At 45.0% G+C, this 27,271-nt stretch overlaps 1 protein-coding gene across 3 annotated transcripts in view; it reads right to left on the reverse strand.

Annotated features, from left to right (window-relative positions):
* yeats2 (YEATS domain containing 2) overlaps positions 1-27,271 on the reverse strand; it is a 77,973-nt gene that overhangs the window by 41,002 nt on the left and 9,700 nt on the right. For all 3 annotated transcript variants that reach the window (XM_031806733.1, XM_031806732.1, XM_020462711.2), the window contains 10 exons: positions 25,129-25,290; positions 20,505-20,616; positions 20,072-20,116; positions 19,685-19,883; positions 18,741-18,983; positions 18,185-18,346; positions 13,073-13,167; positions 7,501-7,695; positions 6,587-6,815; positions 6,284-6,445 (listed from right to left, as the gene is read on the reverse strand). In XM_031806733.1, coding sequence (XP_031662593.1) covers positions 6,284-6,445; positions 6,587-6,815; positions 7,501-7,695; positions 13,073-13,167; positions 18,185-18,346; positions 18,741-18,983; positions 19,685-19,883; positions 20,072-20,116; positions 20,505-20,616; positions 25,129-25,290 — 1,604 coding nt within the window. The remainder of the gene's footprint in view (positions 1-6,283; positions 6,446-6,586; positions 6,816-7,500; positions 7,696-13,072; positions 13,168-18,184; positions 18,347-18,740; positions 18,984-19,684; positions 19,884-20,071; positions 20,117-20,504; positions 20,617-25,128; positions 25,291-27,271) is intronic.

Below are 27,271 nucleotides of genomic sequence, written 5' to 3' on the forward strand. Positions count from 1 at the left end.
GGCTCTCCAACCCTGTTCCTGGACACAGAGAGACATGCTTCAGCATAATACACCTGGACACAGAGAGACATGCTTCAGCATAATACACCTGGACACAGAGAGACATGATTCAGCATAATACACCTAGAGCAGGGCTCTCCAACCCTGTTCCTGGACACAGAGAGACATGCTTCAGCATGATACACCTAGAGCAGGGCTCTCCAACCCTGTTCCTGGACACAGAGAGAAATGCTTCAGCATAATACGCCTAGAGCAGGGCTCTCCAACCCTGTTCCTGGACACAGAGAGACATGCTTCAGCATAATACACCTAGAGCAGGGCTCTCCAACCCTGTTCCTGGACACAGAGAGACATGCTTCAGCATAATACACCTAGAGCAGGGCTCTCCAACCCTGTTCCTGGACACAGAGAGACATGCTTCAGCATAATACACCTAGAGCAGGGCTCTCCAACCCTGTTCCTGGACACAGAGAGACATACTTCAGCATAATACACCTAGAGCAGGGCTCAAAAACCCTGTTCCTGGACACAGAGAGACATGCTTCAGCATAATACACCTGGACACAGAGAGACATGCTTCAGCATAATACACCTGGACACAGAGAGACATGCTTCAGCATAATACACCTGGACACAGAGAGACATGCTTCAGCATAATACACCTGGACACAGAGAACATGATTCAGCATAATACACCTAGAGCAGGGCTCTCCAACCCTGTTCCTGGACACAGAGACATGCTTCAGCATAATACACCTAGAGCAGGGCTCTCCAACCCTGTTCCTGGACACAGAGAGACATGCTTCAGCATAATACACCTAGAGCAGGGCTCTCCAACCCTGTTCCTGGACACAGAGAGACATGCTTCAGCATAATACACCTAGAGCAGGGCTCTCCAACCCTGTTCCTGGACACAGAGAGACATGCTTCAGCATGATACACCTAGAGCAGGGCTCTCCAACACTGTTCCTGGACACAGAGAGAAATGCTTCAGCATAATACGCCTAGAGCAGGGCTCTCCAACCCTGGTCCTAGACACAGAGAGACATGCTTCAGCATAATATACCTGGACACAGAGAGACATGCTTCAGCATGATACACCTAGAGCAGGGCTCTCCAACCCTGTTCCTGGACACAGAGAGACATGCTTCAGCATAATACACCTAGAGCAGGGCTCTCCAACCCTGTTCCTGGACACAGAGAGAGATGCTTCAGCATAATACACCTAGAGCAGGGCTCTCCAACCCTGTTCCTGGACACAGAGAGACATGCTTCAGCATAATACACCTGGACACAGAGAGACATGCTTCAGCATAATACACCTGGACACAGAGAGACATGCTTCAGCATAATACACCTGGACACAGAGAGACATGATTCAGCATAATACACCTAGAGCAGGGCTCTCCAACCCTGTTCCTGGACACAGAGACATGCTTCAGCATAATACACCTAGAGCAGGGCTCTCCAACCCTGTTCCTGGACACAGAGAGACATGCTTCAGCATAATACACCTAGAGCAGGGCTCTCCAACCCTGTTCCTGGACACAGAGAGACATGCTTCAGCATAATACACCTAGAGCAGGGCTCTCCAACCCTGTTCCTGGACACAGAGAGACATGCTTCAGCATAATACACCTAGAGCAGGACTCTCCAACCCTGTTCCTGGACACAGAGAGACATGCTTCAGCATAATACACCTAGAGCAGGGCTCTCCAACCCTGTTCCTGGACACAGAGAGACATGCTTCAGCATAATACACCTAGAGCAGGGCTCTCCAACCCTGTTCCTGGACACAGAGAGAGATGCTTCAGCATAATACACCTAGAGCAGGGCTCTCCAACCCTGTTCCTGGACACAGAGAGACATGCTTCAGCATAATACACCTGGACACAGAGAGACATGCTTCAGCATAATACACCTGGACACAGAGAGACATGCTTCAGCATAATACACCTGGACACAGAGAACACGATTCAGCATAATACACCTAGAGCAGGGCTCTCCAACCCTGTTCCTGGACACAGAGACATGCTTCAGCATAATACACCTAGAGCAGGGCTCTCCAACCCTGTTCCTGGACACAGAGAGACATGCTTCAGCATAATACACCTAGAGCAGGGCTCTCCAACCCTGTTCCTGGACACAGAGAGACATGCTTCAGCATAATACACCTAGAGCAGGGCTCTCCAACCCTGTTCCTGGACACAGAGAGACATGCTTCAGCATGATACACCTAGAGCAGGGCTCTCCAACACTGTTCCTGGACACAGAGAGAAATGCTTCAGCATAATACGCCTAGAGCAGGGCTCTCCAACCCTGGTCCTAGACACAGAGAGACATGCTTCAGCATAATACACCTAGAGCAGGGCTCTCCAACCCTTTTCCTGGACACAGAGAGACATGTTTCAGCATAATATACCTGGACACAGAGAGACATGCTTCAGCATAATACACCTAGAGCAGGGCTCTCCAACCCTGTTCCTGGACACAGAGAGACATGCTTCAGCATAATACACCTGGACACAGAGAGACATGCTTCAGCATAATACACCTGGACACAGAGAGACATGATTCAGCATAATACACCTAGAGCAGGGCTCTCCAACCCTGTTCCTGGACACAGAGAGACATGCTTCAGCATGATACACCTAGAGCAGGGCTCTCCAACCCTGTTCCTGGACACAGAGAGAAATGCTTCAGCATAATACGCCTAGAGCAGGGCTCTCCAACCCTGTTCCTGGACACAGAGAGACATGCTTCAGCATAATACACCTGGACACAGAGAGACATGCTTCAGCATAATACACCTGGACACAGAGAGACATGCTTCAGCATAATACACCTGGACACAGAGAACATGATTCAGCATAATACACCTAGAGCAGGGCTCTCCAACCCTGTTCCTGGACACAGAGACATGCTTCAGCATAATACACCTAGAGCAGGGCTCTCCAACCCTGTTCCTGGACACAGAGAGACATGCTTCAGCATAATACACCTAGAGCAGGGCTCTCCAACCCTGTTCCTGGACACAGAGAGACATGCTTCAGCATAATACACCTAGAGCAGGGCTCTCCAACCCTGTTCCTGGACACAGAGAGACATGCTTCAGCATAATACACCTAGAGCAGGGCTCTCCAACCCTGTTCCTGGACACAGAGAGACATGCTTCAGCATGATACACCTAGAGCAGGGCTCTCCAACACTGTTCCTGGACACAGAGAGAAATGCTTCAGCATAATACGCCTAGAGCAGGGCTCTCCAACCCTGGTCCTAGACACAGAGAGACATGCTTCAGCATAATACACCTAGAGCAGGGCTCTCCAACCCTTTTCCTGGACACAGAGAGACATGCTTCAGCATAATATACCTGGACACAGAGAGACATGCTTCAGCATGATACACCTAGAGCAGGGTTCTCCATCCCTGTTCCTGGACACAGAGAGACATGCTTCAGCATAATACACCTAGAGCAGGGCTCTCCAACCCTGTTCCTGGACACAGAGAGACATGCTTCAGCATAATACACCTGGACACAGAGAGACATGCTTCAGCATAATACACCTGGACACAGAGAGACATGATTCAGCATAATACACCTAGAGCAGGGCTCTCCAACCCTGTTCCTGGACACAGAGAGACATGCTTCAGCATGATACACCTAGAGCAGGGCTCTCCAACCCTGTTCCTGGACACAGAGAGAAATGCTTCAGCATAATACGCCTAGAGCAGGGCTCTCCAACCCTGTTCCTGGACACAGAGAGACATGCTTCAGCATAATACACCTAGAGCAGGGCTCTCCAACCCTGTTCCTGGACACAGAGAGACATGCTTCAGCATAATACACCTAGAGCAGGGCTCTCCAACCCTGTTCCTGGACACAGAGAGACATGCTTCAGCATAATACACCTAGAGCAGGGCTCTCCAACCCTGTTCCTGGACACAGAGAGACATACTTCAGCATAATACACCTAGAGCATGGCTCTCCAACCCTGTTCCTGGACACAGAGAGACATGCTTCAGCATAATACACCTGGACACAGAGAGACATGCTTCAGCATAATACACCTGGACACAGAGAGACATGATTCAGCATAATACACCTAGAGCAGGGCTCTCCAACCCTGTTCCTGGACACAGAGAGACATGCTTCAGCATGATACACCTAGAGCAGGGCTCTCCAACCCTGTTCCTGGACACAGAGAGAAATGCTTCAGCATAATACGCCTAGAGCAGGGCTCTCCAACCCTGTTCCTGGACACAGAGAGACATGCTTCAGCATCATACACCTGGACACAGAGAGACATGCTTCAGCATAATACACCTGGACACAGAGAGACATGCTTCAGCATAATACACCTGGACACAGAGAGACATGATTCAGCATAATACACCTAGAGCAGGGCTCTCCAACCCTGTTCCTGGACACAGAGAGACATGCTTCAGCATAATACACCTAGAGCAGGGCTCTCCAACCCTGTTCCTGGACACAGAGAGACATGCTTCAGCATAATACACCTGGACACAGAGAGACATGCTTCAGCATAATACACCTGGACACAGAGAGACATGATTCAGCATAATACACCTAGAGCAGGGCTCTCCAACCCTGTTCCTGGACACAGAGAGACATGCTTCAGCATGATACACCTAGAGCAGGGCTCTCCAACCCTGTTCCTGGACACAGAGAGACATGCTTCAGCATAATACACCTGGACACAGAGAGACATGCTTCAGCATAATACACCTGGACACAGAGAGACATGATTCAGCATAATACACCTAGAGCAGGGCTCTCCAACCCTGTTCCTGGACACAGAGAGACATGCTTCAGCATGATACACCTAGAGCAGGGCTCTCCAACCCTGTTCCTGGACACAGAGAGAAATGCTTCAGCATAATACGCCTAGAGCAGGGCTCTCCAACCCTGGTCCTAGACACAGAGAGACATGCTTCAGCATAATACACCTGGACACAGAGAGACATGCTTCAGCATAATACACCTAGAGCAGGGCTCTCCAACCCTGTTCCTGGACACAGAGAGACATGCTTCAGCATAATACACCTGGACACAGAGAGACATGCTTCAGCATGATACACCTAGAGCAGGGCTCTCCAACCCTGTTCCTGGAGAGCTACCATCCTGTAGGTTCAACCTTTTTCCTGGAGAGCTACCATCCTGTAGGTTCAACCGTTTTCCTGGAGATCTACCATCCTGTAGGTTCACTCCAACCCTGTTCCTGGAGAGCTACTATCCTGTAGGTTCAACCCTGTTCCTTGAGAGCAACCATCCTGTAGGTTTACTCCAACCCTTTTCCTGGAGAGCTACCATCCTGTAGGTTCACTCCAACCCTGTTCCTGGAGAGCTACCATCCTGAAGGTTCACTCCAACCATGTTCCTGGAGAGCTACCATCCTGTAGGTGCAACCCTGTTCCTGGAGAGCTATTATCCTGTAGGTTCAACCCTGTTCCTGGAGAGCTACCATCCTATAGGTTCAACCCTGTTCCTGGAGAGCTACTATCCTGTAGGTTCAACCCTGTTCCTGGAGAGCTACCTTCCTGTAGGTTCACTCCAACCCTGTTCCTGGAGAGCTACCATGCTATAGGTTCACTCCAACCCTGTTCCTGGAGAGCTACCATCCTGTAGGTTCAACCCTGTTCCTGGAGAGCTACCATCCTGTAGGTTCAACCGTGTTCCCGGAGAGCTACTATCCTGTAGGTTCACTCCAACCCTGTTCCTGGAGAGCTACCATCCTGTAGGTTCACTCCAACCCTGTTCCTGGAGAGCTACCATCCTGTAGGTTCACTCCAACCCTGTTCCTGGAGAGCTACTATCCTATAAGTTCAACCGTGTTCCTGGAGAGCTACCATCCTGTAGGTTCACTCCAACCCTGTTCCTGGAGAGCTACTATCCTGTAGGTTCAACCCTGTTCCTGGAGAGCTACCATCCTTTAGGTTTTCACTCCAACCGTAATCTAGCGCACCTGATTCTAATAATAAACTGGTTGATCAGCTGAACCAGTTACAACTGGGGATGGAGTGAAAACCTACAGGGTTGGAAAACCCTGATCTAGAGACTGCTATCCTATACAGACATAAACACCTAAATATACCTGCATTCATACACCAAAGAGGTGAAAAACCCCATGGCATATTCACTAGTCAGTTTGTTTATGTGACAAACTGGATTGGATACAAGGATGGGGTTGGAGAGGAAGAAGAAAATAGGAAATGAAAGGAGAGGAGTTGGTGAGGATAATGAGGTGTGTGTGTGTGTTACCTGCTGAGTTGGAAGCTCTGAGGATGGCTCCCTGGGGAATGAGAAGCAGCTTGCCCTTCCCTGATGGGTTCTTGCTGTTGGTGGTGAGGTACAGCTTGGTGCCCGGGGGCAGGTTGGCAAGGTTGGCCAGGTTGTTGGCTGGCAGCTGGAGGGTAGCCATCACTGTGGAGAGAGAGAGGGGGCAGAGAGTTTATCTGTCAAGAGTGTTTGTTTGTGTTTACGTGTCTGCATGTCTCAAATAAACAGGCACCTTTTCCCAATGTTTATATGTGTGTGAACGAACAAAAGTGAAGTGACCCTCACCTCCGCTCTTTCCTGTTCCCCCTGCGGCCCCCGTTGCCTTAGCAACAACCTGCTGACCCACGATGCTACCAGCCGCTCCGCTGACGATGGCCTTGGCGACCCCCTGGGCGACCACCTGCTTCCCGCCAATCACCTTGGAAACGGAGGGGTTGCCCTTGGCGACCAGGATCTGTCCGCTGCTGATGGCCACCTGCTTCACCGCTGCCTGGAGGGCAGGGATACCCAGAACCTGGAGAAGGGGAACATTGGAAATGTAGTTTTACAGTTCAAAGCCTTTGCTCTCTGATACCGTGCTCACTGGCTGTGTGTGTGTGTGCATGTCAAATCAAAATGATGCTTATTGTTCACGTACACATTTTAGCAGATGTTAAAGCGGGTGCAAATAAATGATTATGTTATTTGAGCCTAACAAAGCAGTACAATATCAAACAAGTACATAAACAAAATACAAAAAATGTATAAATCAATAAATGTCGGTATGAATCCAATTAACAACCCAAATAGCACTGTTAGAGTAATCTAAATGCAATCTACACGTATCTACACAGGGTGAATTTACACTAGATATACTAAGAATGATATGTACAGCAGTAGATACAGAGTGAGCTATTATATTATACATTTGCGGTGAGTATAAACAGTATCATTAAATGCAATGTACAGTAGTAGAAATATTAGAATGAGCTATGTCGAGAATACAGTATTTAAATATACAGTACAAAACCACATGGCAAAATGGATAGAATTCCAGGAATTCTTCCGACCCAGAGTCTGGAACATAAATATATGTATTTAAGTGGTGCGTATAGACAGTATGTGAATAGAAAAGGTGTGTATAGCAGTAGTTACATAGGATGAGCCATGACTAGAAGTTCAAGTGTGTGTGTGTATGTGTCCGTGTGTGTGTCTGACACCTTGCTGGGTGGGGCCCCTGCCCCGCTGGCCCCTCCTGTCTGTTTCTGTGGCGACATGGAGATCACGTGACCTCCCTTCACTGCGACAAATTGCTGCGTTGCTGCGGCGGCGGTCTGCTGGGCTGCCGTTACCGAGGAAACCATCTGCTGCTGGTGCTGAGTGGGAACCTCCCCCGGCTCCTGCTTGATAATGACCTGCAGAAGTCAGAGAAAGAACATTACCACAAGGACTACCAGTGCTAGAAGCAACCTTTTAAAAATTATTCACACCCCTTGACTTCTCCGCATTTTGTTGTGTTACAGCCTGAATTTCAAAATGGATACAACTTAGATTTTTTGTCACTAGCCTACACACACAATACCCCATAAAGTCAAAGTGGAATTATGGTTTTTACTAATTTTTCACAAATTAATGCTGAAATGTCTTGAGTCAATTCATTCCCTTTGTTGTGGCAAGCCTAAATAAGTTAATGAGTACACATTTGCTAAACAAGCCACATAAGTTGCATGGACTCAATAATGCAGTAATAGTGTTTAACATGATTTTTGAATGACTACCTCATCTGTACCCCACACATACAATTATCTTTAAAAGTCGCTCAGTCGAGCAGTGAATTTCAAACACAGATTCAAACCACAAAGACCAGGAAGGTTGTCCAACGCCTCACAAAGGGCACCTATTGGAATATAGGTCAAAATAAAGCAGACATTGAATATCTCTTTGAGCATGGTGAAGTTATGAAATGGTGTATTGATGGTGTATCAATACAAGCAGTCACTACAAAGATACAGGGGTCCTAACTCAGTTGCCGCAGAGGAAGGAAACCACTCAGGGATTTCACCATGAGGCCAATGGTGACTTTAAGACAGATACAGAGTTAAATGACTGTGGGTGAATCACAAACATTGCAGAAAGGGTGGCTACTTTGAAGAATCTCTAATATAAAATATATTTGGATTTGTTTAACACTTTTTTGGTTATTACATGATTCCATATGTGTTATTTCATAGTTGTGATGTAGTCACTATTATTCTACAATGTAGAATATAGTAAAAATAAAGAAAAACCCTTGAATGAGTAGGTGTGTCCAAACTTTTGACTGGTACTGTATATGTACTACAACTATTGCAAGATCTGAAAATGGTTGTCTAACAATGATCAAGAACCAATTTCATAGTTTGACGCATTTAAAAAAAAGAATAAATGGACAAATGCTGCACAAAACAGGTGTGGAAAGCACTTAGAGACTTTTTTAACCCACTTTGAATTCAGGCTGTAAACAGAACAAAATGTGGAATAAGTCAAGAGGTATTAAAATTCTGTCCCCTTCGAAACAGGCTAGAAAAAAACAGCAAAGCAAAAAAGAGTGAGCACTCACCATTGGTTAGTTAATACAATAAGTCAATATCATTGTTGTGATTAGGCATTGGTTTTAATAACAGCGACTGACAGATCACAAAGGACCCTGCTTTATTTTCAGCCCCCGCAGAGAGAGAAGGCTTGGTGCTGCCCAGCAGAGAAAGAAACAGTGCTGTGGGTTCAGGTTTGATGCCGAGTATCACAGCAGCACCGCGTTCCTGCCTACAGTACTGTCGGAATTAATTTGCCCTGAAATTGGGTTTCATCATCTGTGGAGTTTGGGGAGTGGGTTGATTTTATTACAGGGGTTTGACACCATCTCTGTGTGTTTTTTGGGGGTTTTACTATCCTTGTGGGGACCAGAAGACCTCAAAAGGATAGTACAAGGAACATTCAGACCTGTGGGTCCCCACAAGGAAAAAGGCTATTTTAGGCTTAGGAGTTAGGGATACAATTAGGGTTAGGTTTAAGTTAGGTTAAGGGTTACATTTAGGAGTTAGGGAAACAATTAGGGTTAGGTTTAAGTTAGGTTAAGGGTTACATTTAGGGGTGAGGGATACAATTAGGGTTAGGTTTAAGTTAGGTTAAGGGTTACATTTAGGGGTTAGGGAAACAATTAGGGTTAGGTTTAAGTTAGGTTAAGGGTTACATTTAGGGGTTAGGGAAACAATTAGGGTTAGGTTTAAGTTAGGTTAAGGGTTACATTTAGGGGTTAGGGAAACAATTAGGGTTAGGTTTAAGTTAGGTTAAGGGTTACATTTAGGGGTTAGGGGAAGTATAATTTTTTAATGGGAATCAATTGTTTGGTCCCCACAAGGAGAGCAAAACAAACACGTGTGTTTAGATATAGAACCTTGCAGTTATTCCCTCTGCAATGCAATTCCCTTTTAGAATGATGTCCCAGTTAAATGTCTTGCCAAGTGGCTGCCTACAGCTGCTGAAGATAGCACCCTGGCAGAGTGGCACACTATTAATAATACACAGAGCGAGAGCGAGAAAGAGAGCGAGAGAGAGAGTGTTGTTCAAGTGAGGAAGTATCTACAGAGACAGGAAGTCACTATACCACATAGACTGCTGGGTTGGCTCTGACATAAATCTCCTGGAAGCTCAACACTGTTAGGTCTGAAAGAGTTCTATGAAAAGTACTCATGACAGGTTAAGACTTTGGTGATCAAAGTCATTCATGGAAGACTCCTGTGTATTCAGGGTTTAAAATGGAAAGGGGCAATCTGCAGTTGAAATAATAACAAGGCATATCCCACCACGTGGGTAAAAAGCTAAGGGGTTGGGGCTGGAGAAATGTAACCACTCTCAGACTCATAGGCATTTGGACTGTCAAACATCACAGTCCAAAATCATAGGCATTAATATGACGTTGGGCCCCCCTTTCCTGCTATAACAGCCTCCACTCTTCTGGGAAGGCATCCACTAGATGTTGGAACACTGCTGTGGGGACTTGGTTCCATTCAGCCACAAGAGTATTAGTGAGTTTGGACACTTGTTGTTGGGCGTTTAGGCCTGGCTCGCAGTCGGCGCTCCAATTCATCCCAAAGGTGTTAGATGGGGTTGAGATCAGGGCTCTGTGCAGGCCAGTCAGGTTTTTCCACACTGATCTCTGCAAACATTTCTGTTTACAGGGGCATTGTCATGCTAAAACAGGACAGGGCCTTCCCCAAACTGTTGCCACAAAGTTGGAAGAATAGAATCGTTGTATTGCTGTAGCGTTAAGATTTCTCTTCACTGGAACTAAGGGGCCTAGCAAGAGCCATGAAAAACAGCCCAAGACCATTATTCCTCCTCCACCAAACTTTACAGTTGGCACTATGCATTGGGGCAGGTAGCTTTATCCCACTCCAGCCGACGCTTGGCATTGCGCATGGTGATCTCAAGCTAGTGTGTGGCTGCTGGCCATGAAAAACCATTTTATGAAGATCCCAACAAACAGTTATTGTGCTGGCGTTGCTTCCAGAGGCAGTTTGGACCTCGGTAGTGTGTTGCAACCGAGGACAGACCATTTGTAAACACAATGCGCTTCAGCACTGCTATTTGATGATAATCCTAGTCATATTAGTAACCCTGCTAGTTGATGACAACCCTAGTCATATTAGTAACCCTGCTAGTTGATGATAATCCTAGTCATATTAGTAACCAACCCATGCTAGTTGATGATAATCCTAGTCATATTAGTAACCCTGCTAGTTGATGATAATCCTAGTCATTAGTAACCCTGCTAGTTGATGATAATCCTAGTCATATCAGTAACCCTGCTAGTTGATGATAATCCTAGTCATATTAGTAACCCTGCTAGTTGATGATAATCCTAGTCATATCAGTAACCCTGCTAGTTGATGATAATCCTAGTCATTAGTAACCCTGCTAGTTGATGATAATCCTAGTCATATCAGTAACCCTGCTAGTTGATGATAATCCTAGTCATTAGTAACCCTGCTAGTTGATGATAATCCTAGTCGTATTAGTAACCCCCAAATATTTGAGTCATTAGATGAGACAAAAATGTCCAGAATGTTCAGCTGCCCCATTAAGGGGCGGGCCATTACCGTGATAAAGGCACTCAGTAGCTGTGTTCGAATACCCATACTAACATATTGTATTCTACATACTTAATGAGTATATACTACATACTATTAGTTCATTTTAGTATACTGTAAATTAACAGTATCCTTCAGTTGAGCGTACTAGCCCTTTACCCGTCTACCGGAAGTTGATGCTGTTGCTATGCAACCTCTTGCTAGCGTAACAAATGACTAGTTAGATATTTTACGACTTTGGGTGTGTTCTTAAATTCAAATCTGAGTGCCAGAGTGCACTCGTAAATTCAGAGCGTTGTCAGATGGTCCGCTTGTAAATTCAGAGCGTTGTCAGATGGTCCGTTTGTAAATTCAGAGTGTTGTCAGATGGTCCGTTTGTAAATTCAGAGTGTTGTCAGATGGTCCGTTTGTAAATTCAGAGCGTGTAGTTCTCGGAGCGCACACTGGACGCTCGGGCCGAGGAGTAGGGTTGATTTGAGCGTTCTGACATTACAACGGCAGTCAAGCACCCAAGCTAACGTCGGCTAGCTTGCTAGACACAAATGGGAAGACTCTGACCATTTTACTCGCCCTAGCAGAGCTGGTTAGGCTGTTTTCATGTTATCTAGGGCGTTGGTGACTAACTGTGCTGCTGGCAACAATTTAATTACGCTTTTTGCAGACGTTTACTGACACTGGCCATATTCAACGGGTGTTGAGCGCTCTTAAATTCATTATTCTGTGCTCTGGTCCTCAGACGAGAGTGCTCTGAAATCCGAGTAGATGACCAGACTGAATTTACGAAAGCACCCATTGAGAACGCACACGACTATACCATTTAGCTAAGCTAAGAATGACGGGAATAACCAAGTCAATCAACGTTGGGTCGTTAGTTAGATAGCCTATAGTTAATATACTGGCAAGTTTGATATATAAGTAGCTAGCTAACATACCGGTACATACTGCTGTAATGATATGCTATGTGGTTCGTAAGGACAGCGTAGTTAACAAATTGTCAACCAACATATGCTGTAAGGTAACTTATTTGAAAAGTCATTACTTTATTACATTGTTCAACATTTGTCATAATTAGTTAAAGCAATGAACTTGTATCCGCTCTCGTTGTACTTTGTCTGCATATTTCCGCCAAATCTGAAAACGATGTGAAGCCACGCCCTTTTCCTGAAGAACTGCATATGGGCCCTAAAGTAGGGAAATAGTGTCCTCTAGGTATATACTTCATATTTTGGCGAATTTAGTAGGACATCCAAGAACTTTTGTCATACTAACTATATCCATACTATGACCAATAACCATACTATATACTCAATTCAACTCACAAATTGCACAGTTAGTGCGGTTAGTATGAGTATTCAAACACAGCTAGTGTGATTCTGTTTATCTGTGTATAATGTCAAGCACAAATAAGCATCTAATGACTCACTTAGCTGTTCTATGAGTTGTCTGAGGCAGGTGTTAGATTACGCGTGTTTTCAAGTGCAACGTTAATAACAATGGTTTCGGTAAACAGTTCTGAGATTTAACAATGCTCCTGTGAACGTTCTAACAATGAACTTAGCCATAAGATGCTTTTGGGAAATCGGGCCCTGGATATTAAACGCTTTTCCTGAATATTTTACCGTGGTGACCCAGCCATTGTCTATGTCAGCTCTGTGTAACTCACCTTGACCCCTGAGGACAGGAAGCTGCCTGTATGAACCTTGGGGGCCGGAGAGCGAGTCCCCTGGGCCGCAACCGACTGCTTGGCTGTGGGACTTCCTGTAAGACAGAAACCATCAATCAATTATCTAAATGTATTTTGGTCACTGCCTGAGACTGGGTCCTGGTAATGACATCTGTCAGGTTCACAGTGATATTGAATTCAAAAGCTTAAGGTGGGTTACAGCACTAAAACTAAGCTATTGAGAGAAAAAGAGAAACTAAGGAAAACTAAGTGAATCAGCTCAAACTCCAACATCAGCTTGAAATAACCTGGAGCACTTTAAACCCCTCCGCCCGCCCTGGATCAGTTGAAACTAAGCGTTGGTGGATGTATGGGATATGGGAGAGGCTGTGTGGGAGAGCAGAGCACATGACTGGAATGTGAATGGTAGCTACAAAGCGCTGAAGTACAGCAGTGGGAGAATGTGATTTCACTGTGCTCCACTTGAGACTGACACTGATACATTGAACGGCCAAATGCCAACACACACATTCTGTAATTGAATTTACAATGAAGCGTAGACTAGTCAGTATACACCAGGGATGGGCAACTGGCAGCCCTGTGCACAAAATAATGTAAGCCCCGGATCAAATTACAAAAACAAAAAATATATACAATGCATTCGGAAAGAATTCAGACCCGATTACTTTTTACACATTTTGTTAAGTTACAACCTCATTCTAAAATGGATTACATATTTTTTTCCCTCATCAACCTACACACAATACCCCATAATGACAAAGTGAAAACAGGTTTTTAGATTTCTTAGATAAAAAAAAAAAAAAAAACAGGAAAAACATATTTACATAAGTATTCAGACCATTTTGAGACTCGAAATTGAGCTCAGGTGCATCCTGTTTCCACTGATCATCCATGAGATGGTTCTACAAGTTGATTGGAGTCCACCTGTGGTAAATTCAATTGATTGGACATGATTTGGAAAGGCACACACCTGTCTATATTAAGGTCCCACAGAGTCAGAGAAAAAAACCAAGCCATGAGGTTGAAGGAATTGTCCGTAGAGCTCCGAGAAAGGATTGTGTTGAGGCATAGATCTGAGGAAGGGTACCTAAAAAATTCTGCAGAATTGAAGGTCCCCAAGAACACAGTGGCCTCCATCTTCCTAGAGCTCGCCGCCCAGCCAAACTGAACAATCGGGGGAGAAGGGCCTTGGTCAGGGAGGAGACCAAGAACCCAATGGTCACTCTGACAGAGCACCAGAGTTCCTCTGTGGAGATGGGAGAACCTTCCAGAAGGACAAACATCTCTGCACCTCTCCACCAATCAGGCCTTTATGGTAGAGTGGCCAGAGGGAAGCAACTCATCAGTAAAATGCACAACATCCTGCTTGGAGTTTGCCAAGAGGTCTAAAGGACTCTTGGCAAACTCTTCTAAAGAAGATTCTCTGGTCTGGTGAAACCAAGGTGAGCCACCCTTTGCCTTGATGACAGCGTAGCACACTCTTGTTATTCTCTCAACCAGTTTCATGAGATAGTTACCTGGAATGCATTTCAGTAAACAGGTGTGCCTTAAGTTAATTTGTGGAATTTCTTTCCTTCTTAATGCGTTTGAGCCAATCAGTTGTGTTGTGACAAGATAGGGTGGTATATAGAAGACAGCCTTATTTGATAAAAGACTAAGTCCATATTATGGAAAGAACAGCTCAAATAAGCAAAGAGAAACGACAGTCATCATTACTTTAAAACATGAAGGTCAGTCAATCTGGAAAATTACAAGAACTTTGAAAGTTTCTTCAAGTGCAGTCGCAAAAACCGCTATGATGAAACTGGCTCTCATGAGGACCGCCACAGGAAAGGAAGACCCAGAGTCACCTCTGCTGCAGAGGATAAGTTCATTAGAGTTACCAGCCTCAGAAAGTGCAGCCCAAATAAATGCTACAGTGTTTAAGTAACAGAAAAATATCAACATCAACTGTTCTGAGAAGACTGCGTGAATCAAGGACACCAATAAGAAGAAGAGACTTGCTTGGGCCAAGAAACTCGAGCAATGGACATTAGACAGGTGGAAATCTGTTCTTCGGTCTGATGAAGATTTTTGGTTCCAACCGCTGTGTCTTTGTGAGACGCGGTGTGGGTAAACAGATGATCTCCGCATGTGTATTTCCCACCGTAAAGCATGGAGGAGGAGGTGTTATGGTGTAGGGGTTCTTTGCTGGTGATACTGTCTGTGATTTTTTTAACCAGCATGGCTACCACAGCATTCTGCAGCGATACACCATCCATTAGATGACCTGGGCCCCACAATCTCCCGACCTCAACCCAATTGAGATGGTTTGGGTGTGAGTGTGCAAAGCTGTCATCAAGGCAAAGGGTGGCTACTTTGAAGATTCTTAAATAAACCCAGCAAAAAAAGAAACGTCCTCTCACTGTCAACTGCGTTATTTTCAGCAAACTTAACATGTGTACATATTTGTCTGAACATAACAAGATTCAACAACTGAGACATGAACTGAACAAGTTCCACAGATATGTGACTAACAGAAATGGAATAATGTGTCCCTGAACAAAGGGGGGGGGGGTCAAAATCAAAAGTAACAGTCAGTATCTGCCAGTCAGTATTTGCCAGTTCTTGCTGTGAGATGTTACCCCGCTCATCCACCAAGGCACCCTCCGATCCAACAGGTCCCAGACGTGCTTAATGGGATTGAGATCCGGGCTCTTTGCTGGCCATGTCAGAACACTGACATTCCTGTCCTGCAGGAAATCACGCACAGAATGAGCAATATGGCTGGTGGCATTGTCATGCTGGAGGGTCATGTCAGGATGAGACTGTAGGAAGGGTACCACATGAGGGAGGAGGAGGTCTTCCCTGTAACACACAGTGTTGAGATTGCCTGCAATGACAACAAGCTCAGTCCGATGATGCTGTGACACACCGCACCAGACAATGACGGACCCTCCACCTCCAAAACGATCCTGCTCCAGAGTACAGGCCTAGGTGAAACACTCATTCGTTGGACGATAATTGCGAATCCGACCATCATCCCTGGTGAGACAAAACTTGTCAGTGAAGAGCACTTTTTGCCAGTCCTGTTTGTGTCCAAAGACGACGTTGTTGCCGGTGATGTCTGGTGAGGACCTGCCTTACAACAGGCCTACAAGCCCTCAGTCCAGCCTCTCTCAGCCTATTGCGGACAGTCTGAGCACTGATGGAGGAATTGTGCGTTCCTGGTGTAACTCGGACAGTTGTTGTTGCCATCCTGTACCTGTCCTGCAGGTGGGATGTTTGGATGTACCGATCCTGTTACACGTGGTCTGCCACTGCGAGCACGATCAGCTGTCCGTCCTGTCTCCCTGTAGCGCTGTCTTGGGCATCTCACAGTACGGACATTGGAATTTATTGCCCTGGCCACATCTGCAGTCCTCATGCCTCCTTGCATCATGCCTAAGGCACGTTCACGCAGATGAGCAGGGACCCTGGGGATCTTTCTTTTGGTGTTTTTCAGAGTCAGTAAAAAGGCCTCTTTAGTGTCCTAAGTTTTCATAACTGTGACCTTCATTGCCTACCGTCTGTAAGCTGTTAGTGTCTTAACGGCCGTCCCACAGGTGCATGTTTATTAATAGTTTATGGTTCATTGAACAAGCACTGGAAACAGTGTTTAAACCCTTTACAATAAAGATCTGTGAAGTTATTTGGATTTTTACAAATGATCTTGAAAGAAAGGGTCCTGAAAAAGGGACGTTTCTTTTTTGCTGAGTTTATAAAATATGTTTTGATTTGTTTAACACTTTTTGGTTACTACATAATTCCATGTGTGTTACTTCATAGTTTATGTCTTCACTATTATTCTACAATGTAGAAAATAGTACAAATAAAGGGAAACCCTTGAATGAGTAGGTGTGTTCAAACTTTTGACTGGTACTGTATATATATATTTTTGGAACTCAGTCAGGGTCTCAATTTACTGTAGAATACACAAGGTGCTATTTCCAACTTAGGTTGTGCATCAGCAGTTTTGCTCTTGTTATGTCAGTCACTCAAACAGCCCATGTCAGCTAACTTTGTTTTAGATTGGTAAGTTCCTCTAAACAGCGATTTCAACTCGTAGTAATCATGGTCGAATTCCCGACCGAGGGTCGCCCAGTGATTTTGTTCGTCACTCTCACTCAGACACCATATTAAAAACTGCAAACATTTCTCTCCACCTATGGCAAAATGTGTAGAATTGCAGAACATTTGCTGTAAAACTGCACATTTTTCTCTCTGCCCCATACTAATTTCACTTAGGGACCCCAAAAGGCTATCGATGGGCTCTGACTGCATGTGTGGGTCTGCATGTGGGTACGCACTGCAGCCCCTCATGATGAGTTCAGATTTCTTTTGTGGCCACCACCCCCATCAAAGTTACTGGTATACACAAACCCAAAATAATTCCTCAATCTCACACACAGCCTCCCACGCTGCGAGGGCTATACCTGCGAGGGCTATAAATAGCAATCTGACTCACCAGCACACACACCTCTGAATGTCGAACCCCCCCCCCCCCCTGCACTGTCCAGTAATCTGTCCTGGACACTGAGCCACGGAACACAGCAGTAGTTCCTGTCACAATGGAAGCCCCTCTCATACCATCAAAAAGCTGAACACAGCAGTACAGCAGTAGTTCCTGTCACAATGGAAGCCCCTCTCACACCATCAAAAAGCTGCAGCATCAAGTCATGGTTTATGGAGAGAGAGACAGAAGGAGGGAGAGAGAGAGGAGACAACTGAAAGGGTTCAGGCTTAGAGAATATAGTCAACTGTGGAGGTTTATCAGAGGAGAGGAGAGAAGTAAGAGTGCACTAGATTCAGCCTTGGGATGTTTGTAACGGTGGTGTGTGGGAGGGGAACGTTGGCCCTACAGTGGCCGAGGAGAGCCTACAACACCATTATCATCTGCTGTGTGGGAGGCACAGTCTACAGTACATCCTCACATTGTGCTGCAGGAGCTAACCCAAAAACCTAACCCAAATCATAACTTTAACCATTAGGGAAAACCAGCAAAACTGTTCTTAGATCAGTGTCTAGAATCTAGGGGCAAGAGTGGAGCTGTCGAGCGGAGCAGTAGCGTACCTGTGGAGGCGCCAGAGTTCGCTGCCATGCCGATGACCTGGCCGGGCTTGTCGACAATGATGTAAGGGTTGTTGAGTACGGAGGAGCCCTGTTTGGTGTGTACCGGGGTGGAGGTGTGGATACGGGGGAGGGGCGAATGGCTGGGTGTGGAGATGGGCGAACCTTTGGGATCAAAACAAAATCACAAACAACATGCTCATTATAAAGATATTCACTTTAAAACATGCATTTTTCTAAAGCTCTGTATCTTAAAAAAAAGCCCATGAACAAAAATCGATTTAAAGATTTCCTTAATGTGCTTGTGCCTCACTTTTGAAATTCAAAACCTTTTCAATCTTAAAAGAGACGGTGTTTAAAAACTGAGATTGGCCTATAGTTTCTTAATGTTGGGGGGAATAACGAAACAAATCAAACAAATGTCTCCACTGACACTAAGAGTGGGTCTGACTGACTATGAAAACTAAAATCTAAATAACACCATTGAATTATTAATCAACTCACAACCCCTTCCCTCCCCCCACTCCAGTACAGCCAGATCCCATTGGGAGGTAGTTACCTGACACAATCTTACAGCTCATGGTGATTGGCTGAAAGGATTTCCCGGGGGACTCGGAGGGGCTGGGCAACTGTCCCTGGGGGACGATCTTACAGCTGGCCGTGATTGGCTGGAAGGCCGAGTTGCCATGGGAACCCAGTGTGATCTTCTCTGTGACTTTAGGACGGGATGGGGTGCGTTCCGAAGCCGAGGGGGGCGCGCTGTACACCCCAGACCTCCCAGTCTCGGTTTTGACGGGCAGACCTGGACGGAGGGGAAGATAATAAAGAGAAAGAAAGGGAGAGAGAGGAGTGAGGACGATGATAACCATTCAAATCCACTCTAGGCATAATCTTCATTATAATTATCCTCATCCTGGCACAGAGAGATAGGCAGAGAGAGATTATTTCTCAGTCCAGTCATTAATAATTCACTATAGGCCTGCAGAGGAAAGGATTTAAAGAAACAAAAAAGAGAAATTGTAGAAAATCATGGCACACTTGGACAGGTCGTGATTCACTGAAAAGGAGAAATTGACATAATTCCAATGGAAACAGCTCCATGTTCTGCAGTGCACAGTGTGTTCGGACCTTCTTTGAATCTTCTATGATATAGACCAGGGTTTCCTAAACACAGTCCTAGGGTCCCCCCTGGGTGCACGGTTTGGTTTTCGCCCTAGCACTACACAGCTGATTCAAATAACCAACTCATCCTCATGCTCTGATTATTTGAAACAGCGGTGTAGTGCTAGGGCAAAAACCAAACCGTGCACCCAGGGGGGACCCTAGGACTGTGTCCTAGGGTGGTATATGGCAGGACCCAGGGGTGGTATATGGGGTGGTATATGGCAGGACCCAGTTTGTGAAACCCTGGTGTGGAGTTAAAAGTCTCATTCACATTCTTAGCTGATAGAACAGGTGAGTAAAAAGGGGACTTGAATGTATATAACCTCTCATGTATCTCACCTTTCTCTGCGGTGGTGGGGTGGTTGTCCTGTGAGAGGGGGAGTGGAGAGCTGCAGCGGCCAGAGAGAGGACCTGGGGTTTGGGGCAGGAAGGATGGGGACGAGGGGCTGGCTTCACGCTGGTGGTGGTGGGCGTGGGAGGAGGAAGAGAGCACATAGTCGTCCCCCAGGGAGTTCCTGTGGAGCTCGACATCCACCACCTGAGAGGAAAGTAAGTTCAAGGGTCAACGGTCACAGTGGTAAAAAAACAAAACAAACGGTGTATTCAACACAACGAGTTAAGTTTGAGATCAATGCTGGAGCTATGGTCCCATGAAATGTAAGACAGGTGTCTTGCTAGTAGACTTGATAGAGAAGTTTGAACACAGTAAATGAATAACAGACTTACTGTTTCTGCCCCCAGTGTCTGCAGGCCTGTGTAAGTTCTGTCGAGCTATAGGGAGAGACAGTAGGATTTATTATGCACTTTTATATAGAGAAAGAGAATGACTGAGTAACAAAATAACAGTAAAAAAATAAGAAACCATATCAGTGAATCTCACTTAAGAAGCCTGTGAGAAACCTTTAGAACATTCTCAAGTAGCTAGACTAATACAACTTTAAAGAACCACTACACTTAATTGGCATCCAAGAGTCCTCTTTTGAGGAAGACAGAGAGAGACAGAGAGAGGAAGACAGGGTGACGCAGAGAGACAGAAAGTGGAAGACAGAGTGACGCAGAGAGACAGAGAGTGGAAGACGCAGAAAGACAGAAGTGCTCCTCTGTGAACGAAACATGCGTTTACAGTGCAAATAAAGCTGTAATGAATCTACAATCGGACCTTAAGGTGGTGTATGATGTCTATGCGTTTGTTGCGGGGGTCTTTGAAGTGGATCTGGATGCGGACAGGGAACTCCCCCCAGCCTCGACGTGTCAGGTGGAACGGAGGCTCACTAACAACAGACACATTTAGAGTCATGAAAACACACACACTTGGATCAGGGACAAACACATTTTGAATACTTTATGACACACACACACAGACACCATGGTTGAGAATAAACATCATCCATGAAAACAACATCATAACTACCCCTTTAAGTATTAAATACAGCCAGACAGAGAAGGTATCCCATCACCCCCTATACTCTTGACTCATTGTTCTTTGTAGACATTCTACCCCAAATTCAATGAGCGGGAGGCTTTCTCTCTCATCTCCTCTCTCTTTGAAGCCTGCGGTTCTCATCCTTGTGGCCCAGAGCCTGAGCTGACAGTGTGTCCGCTTGTGTTTTATTCCCACACTTGAAGACCTTGGATGTGTTAGAATCAGCATAGAGCTTGAGCTACAGCTCTGTGGGGTTCAGTAAGTTTGAATCCTCTGCTCAGTCAGTCAGTCGGGATGCATCTATCGGGGTTACAGACTGTGTCTTGTCAGCTAAAAACAGCCAGAGGGCTGAGGATTTTTTTTAAACACTGACTGATACTCTGATTCAGAATGGGGATGTAAAGCAGGATCAACCTGCATGCCGTGTCAGGGCTCTAAGTATTCTGAGGTATTAGATATTCGTTTTCTGAGTGATTACACTGTCTGTAGGTAAAGGGTGTGTCAGCACGGTTAGTCATAACTCATGTGTACTGTTAACTCCATTTCTGACTCATACTGCTCACACAAATCATAGGAACTAAAGTATGTTTCAGATGTGTCAGGGGGCTCTGTGCAGAAGTTGCCCTTAGGCACAGGTCTAGGATCAGCTTTCCCACCACAAATCCCAAAGGGCAAGCTGGTCTTAGAGCAGTGTCTTGGGGCAACTTGACCTAACGCCTGTGGGCTGGCTGAAAGGTGTGTCTGCATTGTCTCATGTCGCATGGGGCACTATTACTCCAAGGCATTTCAGTTTGATTACTACGATGGGAGTGTTAATTAAGACATTCCCAGCAGAACAGTCCAGAAGAGTTTGTGCATATACAGTACGATGAAGACATTTTGTTGTGTTTTTGCTTGTTTTGGACTTCGCCAAGGGGTTTTTCGACTGTTCGGGCACAAATAAATGTCTTGATGCAAGCCAAAGTCGGAAGCCGGTGATTGGTCAACAGTAGGGATTATTCAGTAAAGTCTTTGTTGTCATTAAATGAGAGACGAGTCGTTTTCATGCACATTTTTTCATTGAGAAATACTGCACCAAATATGTTATTTAGATGTAAAATCATGGGACTAAGATCTCCTCTGCAAAAACGTCAAAATGAAAAGGAGATTTCTTGAGTTAACGTAGATTCATTCGGTCTATTTAGAAGACTATTTGGCTACGGCGTCTCAAAATGGACAAACAGCACTAGTGGCCTTTTCAGTTTTCAAGCTAAAGTTTTTTAGGCGAGTATGCGAGCACACGTTCGGTTCGCCTAGCCGAGCTGAAGCTTGCTGACGCCTTTATCAAGGTATACACTCGGTTCTTCTTGGGTCCAAAAAGCTGGCCCCGAATGGACAACCAGACCTAGACCCCAAAAATATGATTATCCGCCAACTTTCTTTTCTGGTTAGCGAATAGGCCTTTATATGTTGGCTAGGCCTGCTATAAGTACTATTTGAGAAGGTCCAGAGACAAACATTTCCTAGGTGGCAATGGTCCGGATGTCTTTTATCAGCACTGTCGTACAGCGTAGTAACAAACAGTCATCTACAACATAGCAAACACGTTGTTATATAAAATGCCATCTATAAATACGAATAAAATTGTTAAATTATGAGCCTAGTTGGTTGAGCCAAAGATGCAGCCAACAACCTTCCCGCTAGCCATGATTGGCTGAGATAATGGTCTGCAATATAACACGCTTCTGTCTATTTGAGCTGGTCAGTATGTCTAGGTAATCCTGTCTAACGTGGCTATTGTTTTTAATGTATGGTGTTAAAACTTCACAAGTGTTGCTCTCCACTTTCTGGAGATGGAGAAAACACCAGTCCCTGGGTTACATCTTTAAACGGACAACCATGGCATCCAACCATGAATGATGTATACAGTTAAGATAGTCTAGCTGTCTAGATAGCTACAGTAAACGTTGGCAAAAAAAACGTAATTACATTTTTGCCAGCAGCACAGTTACAGTCACCAATGCTCTAGATAACATGAAAACAGCCTAACCAGCTCTGATAGGGCGAGTAAAATGGTCAGAGTGGGGTGTTCTCTCATTCTGTGTCTGGAAGTAGCTAGCCAATGTTAACCAGTTAGCTTGGGTGCTTGACTGCCGTTGTGAGGTCAGAACATTCGGATCAACCCTACACATTGGCCAGAGCATCCGGTGTGCGCTCTGAATTTATGACGGAGAATCTGACAGCACAGTTGCAGTCACCAACACTCTGGATAACATAACAGCATAACCACCTCTGCTAGGGCGAATATTGTTCAGTGAGCTGTTCTCTCTCAATTAGATGTCTGATAATAGCTAGTAAGTTAGCTTGGGTGCTTGACTGGTGTTAGTACATTCAGATCAGCCTTTAAAGAGATGGGTGGGGCTAAAGCTTAAGAGGGTGTGAACGATGTTGAATGGGTGTAGACAAAGAAGGGCTCTCCAATAGTAGAAACAAAACAATCTAAGGCCATTTCCACAAAAGTGAGTTTACAAGTTGATCAACTTTCAAAGCAAAATTACTTTCCCATTGTTCCTCAACTGTAGTGTATGATATACCATTTTGTAGCTCTACTTTTATCCAATGTAAAAATCCAATGTCTTCTACATAAGACCAATTTGAGAGTTGAACAAAAATAATAATCTGAATGCACAGAAGGTCACTGTGGGCCATGCAATATTCATGTATAAATCACTCTGGGCCTTGCCCTGCATTAATGAGAGAAATGACACTTTCTGTCTCCTGCCAATGCTTTGAATTATGGCACAAATAGTGCAGGTGTTCATTGGTGAGTCCGGTGCGATATTTGTTTTTAATAAAGTTAATTGTGGAGAAGGCTGATTCACAGTTGTATGTGGTGCAAAACATGGTCAGGATGTATAGTGCCAGTTGCTTGAGAACAGGGACATCAGCTGCAGGCACCATCATTCCCCAGAAAGTGACAGGGTCACAACCACCAGCCTGCTCCTTCAAAGACACGTTTTATTGCAGCTCAATCAACTCCATTTGCAGTGACGCAACATCTACCCATCAGAAAGTCAGTTTATTCTTCTTCTGACAACCAAGAAGGGCATCTGGGTGAGCAGCAGCAGTTCTCTTCCAACAGTGATGTCATCAAAGCGAGCCTTGAAGTTCTCCATCAGCTTCTGGATGAAATCAACATGGTTGGGAACATCTTTGTCTCCCAGCATTTGCACAAAAAGATTGGGGAAGTGAACAAGTTCTCACTTAAAAAGCTCAGAATTTCTTCTGGAAAGCCTGGACCGCTGTTATCATATCCTAATAATTGCTCCCACAGTTGATTTCTTCAAACCAAGCTGCTTACCTATTGCAGATTCAGTCTTCCCAGCCTGGTGCAGGTCTACAATTTTGTTTCTGGTGTCCTTTGACAGCTCTTTGGTCTTGGCCATAGTGGAGTGTGACTGTTTGAGGTTGTGGACAGGTGTCTTTTATACTGATAACAAGTTCAAACAGGTGCCATTAATACAGGTAACGAGTGGAGGACAGAGGAGCCTCTTAAAGAAGAAGTTACAGGTCTGTGAGAGCCAGAAATCTTGCTTGTTTGTAGGTGACCAAATACTTATTTTCCCCCATAATTTGCAAATAAATTCATTAAAAATCCTGCAATGTGATTTTCTGGATTTCTTTTCTCATTTTGTCTGTCATAGTTTAAGTGCACCTATGATGAAAATTACAGGCCTCTCTCATCTTTTTAAGTGGGAGAACTTGCACAATTGGTGGCTGACTAAATACTTTTTTGCCCACTGTATTAGGGCAACGTGTAGAATTGCAGGAAATGTGTTATAAAATTACTAAATCTTCTCTCCGCACCATGGGAAAATGTGTAAAATTGCAGCATATTTGCTTTAAAACTGCAAAATATTCTCTACACCCCATGGCAAAATGTGTAGAATTGCAGCATATTTGCTTTAAAACGGCAAAATATTCTCTACAACCCATGGCAAAATGTGTAGAATTGCAGGAAATTAACTCACTCTGCTGACTCACTCTGCTAAAATATTTTGCCCGCAAGGTGGAGGGGGGCCCCCAAAATGTTTTTGCTTTGGGGCCAGCTCTGACTGCATGTGTGGGTATGGATGTGGGTACACAGACCCACATGCCACTGCTGCCCCTCATGATGAGTTCAGATGTTTTGTTGCCCCCACCCCATCAAAGTTACCCATCCCTGTCGTAGCTCATCAGATCAAAACACGTTGCACAGAGAGTCTGAATCTGTCTGCTGTTGCCTGAGGCCTGCATTTAAAAACAACACCCCAGTGATCTATTCAATAACAAGACGAGCACTACCTCCAAAGTACAGACACTTGCGCACACACAAACATACCTGACTTCCACCAGGTCATTGGGCTTGTAGCTGGGGTGCAGGAAGAACCAGACTTTCTTGACAAAGTGGTCGATGCTGGGCTCTCTTCTGGAGCCTCTGACGTACACCATCCACTTATGGGTGGACTGGTCATTCTCCTCCCGCTTATCAGGAGGGATATACCTGGGAGACAGGAGGGAGATAATATATTTCAGCCATTTAGCAGACGTTTTTAGGTAGGAATATGTGGTCCCAGGACCCTGGCATTACTAGTGTCACACTCTTACCAACAGAGCCACATACTGCAGGACCACCAAAGATATCGAGAGAAAGCAAGGAAGGTGGGGAGAAGGGGAAGAAGAAGGAAAGATAAGGGGAGAAAGAGCGAGAGAAAGAGAGAAATGTAGAGAATAAAAAACTATGAGAAAACAAAGAGGGCAAGAAAGAATCAGAGAGACAGGTATGCAGGAAAGGCTGTCTAGAAGTGCTGTCGGTCACTGTGCCCCGGTTCTGTTTGTTTACCTCGGATTGACAGATGGAGGGGAGGGGAGAGTGGCAAAGAGAGGGAGCTGCCTCGCGGGGGGAAAGGAGGAGATAGAAAGACAAGCTGGAGCTCAGACAGAGTTCTCTCTACTCCCTGGGCGGCATGTAGCCTCGCGGTTAGAGCGTTGGGCCAGTAATGGAAAGTCAATGGTTCGATTACCCGAGACGACAAGGTGAAAAATCTATCGATGTGCCCTTGAGCAAGGCATTAACCCACATTTTCTCCAGTGGCGCCTACTCTGGCTGACCCTGTAAAACAACACATTTCACTGAACCTATCCAGGGCTCTACAGTGCAACAATTTTACTCGCAAATGCGTCTAAATACTATGCAGTGCAACCAGGAACCCTGCCGGCATATGTGAAAATAAAACAGCTTTTATTAAAACAACAAGTGCACTTAAACCTTTAAAGACTTAATTAGCACGTATATATACATATATACACTACCGTGTAAACATGATCAACTTGGATTAGCTAACACAACGTGCCATTGGAAAACAGGTGTGATGGTTGCTGATAATGGGCCTCTGTACACCTATGTAGATATTCCATTAAAAATCTGATGTTTCCAGCTACAATAGTCACTTACAACAATAACAATGTCTACAATGTATTTCTGATCAATTTGATGTTATTTTAATTGACAAAAAATGTGCTTTTCTTTCAAAAACAAGGACATTTCTAAGTGACCCCAAACTTTTAAACAGTAGTGTATATAGCTAACATTTGAAATACATTTCATAGAGTAAAGTAAGGTGCTAGTACATGATGAAGCTTTTACAGATAGGGAGCCTAGCTACTTTGTTAAGTCAAGAGACATAAGTAATAATTACTGTTTCATGTCACCGTTATGACACACGTCACAGCCTACTTGTTGTGTTCTAGTCGAGTGTCTCCCTGTAACCCCTAAACACAGGCTTGTGATCCAGGGAGAAAACATGTCAGTGATCAGGAGTTCTGTATCAAGTCTGGGCTTGCATGACAGGCACCCAGTTACCCAACTGCTCACTGTGATGGGAGGGAACAAAAACAAGGTGTGCTGACCTCCTACTGAGAAACTCAACTGCAGGGATGTAAACTGGTGAGGGCCCAAAAAGGTAACACTATTTTCCTGCATGGACACACACAAAAAAATCTGTAAACTGCAAACTGAAAATGTGCCTATTTTCAGAGTCGGATGGTGACAATACCAACATTTTACAAACAATGTGCTACCAGGCCAAGCGAGTAGTATCGTGATACCACAGGGTCTGCCGCTGCCCCTCACACTTTTTACTGCATTTTACTGTATAAAATGCTTTCATCCAAAGGCCTACACACTGGGCCTATATGAAACCATCGTTAGCCTACTCTTCAGACAACTCACACACATAGCCACACACTCCCTCCCTCCCTCACTCACACACATCCTCTTCCTCTCTCACACACACACCACTCTCTCATTCCCTCTCACACACACACACACAATGTCCCCAAAAGTTAAGCACCAAACAGAATTTAAGGAACAGAAAAATATTTTTTAAATGTAGCTCAATTACATTGACACGGCATATATATGTATCCTACATTTGAAGCATCTCCTTGAGTTGGCTATATATCCCTTTTCAGCTTTTCCTGTG

The sequence above is a fragment of the Oncorhynchus kisutch genome, linkage group LG27 (genome assembly GCF_002021735.2).
Source record: "Oncorhynchus kisutch isolate 150728-3 linkage group LG27, Okis_V2, whole genome shotgun sequence".
NCBI lineage: Eukaryota > Metazoa > Chordata > Actinopteri > Salmoniformes > Salmonidae > Oncorhynchus > Oncorhynchus kisutch.